The 3,011-nt window shown below is 46.0% G+C and overlaps 1 protein-coding gene across 1 annotated transcript in view; it reads left to right on the forward strand.

Annotated features, from left to right (window-relative positions):
* The first annotated feature begins 2,803 nt into the window (after positions 1 to 2,803).
* LOC106584842 (carbonic anhydrase XII) overlaps positions 2,804 to 3,011 on the forward strand; it is a 27,655-nt gene continuing 27,447 nt past the window's right edge. The window contains 1 exon segment of the mRNA XM_045711325.1: positions 2,804 to 3,011. This exon segment is cut by the window's right edge and continues 66 nt beyond it. Coding sequence (XP_045567281.1) covers positions 2,804 to 3,011 — 208 coding nt within the window.

Here is a 3,011-nt window from a genome sequence, read left to right on the forward strand (position 1 = left end):
CCTAACAGCTTTATGTAGAGGCCCTAACAGCTTTATGTAGAGGCCCTAACAGCTTTATGTAGAGGCCCTAACAGCTTTATGTAGAGGCCCTAACAGCTTTATGTAGAGGCCCTAACAGCTTTATGTAGAGGCCCTAACAGCTTTATGTAGAGGCCCTAACAGCTTAATGTAGAGGCCCTAACAGCTTAATGTAGAGGCCCTAACAGCTTAATGTAGAGGCCCTAACAGCTTTATGTAGAGGCCCTAACAGCTTTATGGAGGCCCTAACAGCTTTATGTAGAGGCCCTAACAGCTTAATGTAGAGGCCCTAACAGCTTAATGTAGAGGCCCTAACAGCTTTATGTAGAGGCCCTAACAGCTTTATGTAGAGACCCTAACAGCTTTATGTAGAGGCCCTAACAGCTTTATGTAGAGGCCCTAACAGCTTTATGTAGAGGCCCTAACAGCTTTATGTAGAGGCCCTAACAGCTTTATGTAGAGGCCCTAACAGCTTTATGTAGAGGCCCTAACAGCTTTATGTAGAGGCCCTAACAGCTTTATGTAGAGGCCCTAACAGCTTTATGTAGAGGCCCTAACAGCTTTATGTAGAGGCCCTAACAGCTTTATGTAGAGGCCCTAACAGCTTTATGGAGGCCCTAACAGCTTTATGTAGAGGCCCTAACAGCTTTATGGAGGCCCTAACAGCTTTATGTAGAGGCCCTAACAGCTTTATGGAGGCCCTAACAGCTTAATGTAGAGGCCCTAACAGCTTTATGTAGAGGCCCTAACAGCTTTATGTAGAGGCCCTAACAGCTTTATGGGCACTGTTTGTTACCGTTATAGTCCAATGAATGTATTGTTTAGTGTTGCATTGGGTAGTGGCTTTGCTGGCATGCATCCCACCCCCCAAAAAAATGCTTTTGTTTGTTTGGCTCCTTGTTTTTAGTGATTAAATAGCCTTCCATAGCATAGCTGGATCGCTACGAGGGTTTAGACATGGAATTAATGAAATGGTTAGACTTACCCCTTTTTATGGAAGTAGTACATTTGTTTCTAATTTGTCTCTGAAGGTGAGTCAGTCAGCAGAACTACCAGTCTGTCGGACTTCAAATCAAGTTTTTGCGTTCCTTAGCTGAAATATCTCAGGAAGTTCAGGCGGGAACCATGGGTTGGCTCTATCTTTCATTCGTCATCTCTTCGGTTGGAGCTTGGTTATCAGGTTTATTTGTCAGTATGAGATAAATCCGAGTTGATTTAGCAGGATTCTTTACGTTCAAACGAGTGGGCTCAGAAATCAGTTGGACGAAGTTCAGAGCAATGCATGCTGATCTAAGACAATCAGATGAGGGTGCAGGAGAGCAGAGAATTGTGAACAGGTGCACACTTTATTACGGCAGGAGAGAGATTACAGACGGACGCAGCCGCGTCAAAAAAAAAACCTCCAGCCAACAAGGCAAAGTGTAAAGCGCGCAAAAACAGTCACAAAACATCAACTGTATAACAATACCAACAGGCTTCGGGAAATAACACGGGAAAAAACGCACGCAAGCCTGGAGCGTTACAAAACACGTAACACACAAACAATTTCACACAAAGACATGAGGGGGAACAGAGGAATAAATACATACAGTGTGATTGGGGGAATGAAAACCAGGTGTGCAGGGAACAAGACAAAAAAAAATGGAAAATGAAAAAAATGGATCGGCGGCGGTGGCTAGAAAGCCGGTGACGTCGACCGCAGAACGCCGGCCGAACGAGGAGATGAGCCGACTTCTGGCCGAAGTCGTGACAGAGGGAGTAAACCAATGGAGATTCAGATCCTCCAGTATCACGAGTTGATGTTATGAGTGGAGCTAAGTAGATCAGAGACAGTATTGATTTCTCCTGCTGTGGTGGAAGGAGGGAGATCCCTGCAACATAGAAATTAACATTCTGGGAAATCACATTTATAACTAACTAGTAGCTCAAATTGCTTGGGAAGTGAGACATTGAGAGATTGGGCCGCCTTAAAGTTGTTTTTCACATAAATATCTACACCACATTCTTTGGCCTATCACATGTGTAAACATTGTAATCATGAAGTGCAATGGAATTATCGTCAACAGAGCTTTTAACCATGTTTCAGAGCACACTGAAATGTTGGGATTTGTATCACGGATCCAAATGTCCAACATGCCCATCTTGGGCCCCGGTCCCAGTCCCGGTCCTGGCCCTTGTCTCTGCCCCTGTCTCTGCCCTTGTCCCAGCCCCTGGCCCCTGTCCTGGTCACCAGAGATACCTCCTGGGCTGTGATGTCACCTGAGATATCTCCTGGGCTGTGATGTCACCAGAGGTACCTCCTGGGCTGTGATGTCACCTGAGATACCTCCTGGGCTGTGATGTCACCAGAGATACCTCCTGGGCTGTGATGTCACCAGAGATACCTCCTGGGTTGTGATGTCACCTGAGATTCCTCCTGGGTTGTGATGTCACCAGAGATACCTCCTGGGTTGTGATGTCACCAGAGATACCTCCTGGGCTGTGATGTCACCTGAGATACCTCCTGGGCTGTGATGTCACCAGAGATACCTCCTGGGTTGTGATGTCACCTGAGATTCCTCCTGGGTTGTGATGTCACCAGAGGTACATCCTGGGCTGTGATGTCACCTGAGAAACCTCCTGGGCTGTGATGTCACCTGAGATACCTCCTGGGCTGTGATGTCACCTGATGAAACAGTTTGCGTCATGTAGGGAGGGAATTGCCTTATTAAGGGACAAATAAAGTTGTATTGATTTAAATTGGTCAAATTTAAATTGATTAAACTATTCTCTTCTCTAGGACGAGATGGAGAGCACCACTGGTCCAAGGTGTTCTGTTTTATACTGCTTCACTGTGTTATATTGTATTATATACTATAATATTGTTCTATGTTATTTAGGTCCCGACGGTGAGCATCATTGGTCCAAGCACTACCCGTTCTGTGGCGGAACATTCCAGTCACCCATAGACATCCAGACCCAGCTGATGAGGTTTGACCCCACGCTACGGCCAA

Source organism: Salmo salar, unplaced genomic scaffold, assembly GCF_905237065.1.
Source record: "Salmo salar unplaced genomic scaffold, Ssal_v3.1, whole genome shotgun sequence".
NCBI lineage: Eukaryota > Metazoa > Chordata > Actinopteri > Salmoniformes > Salmonidae > Salmo > Salmo salar.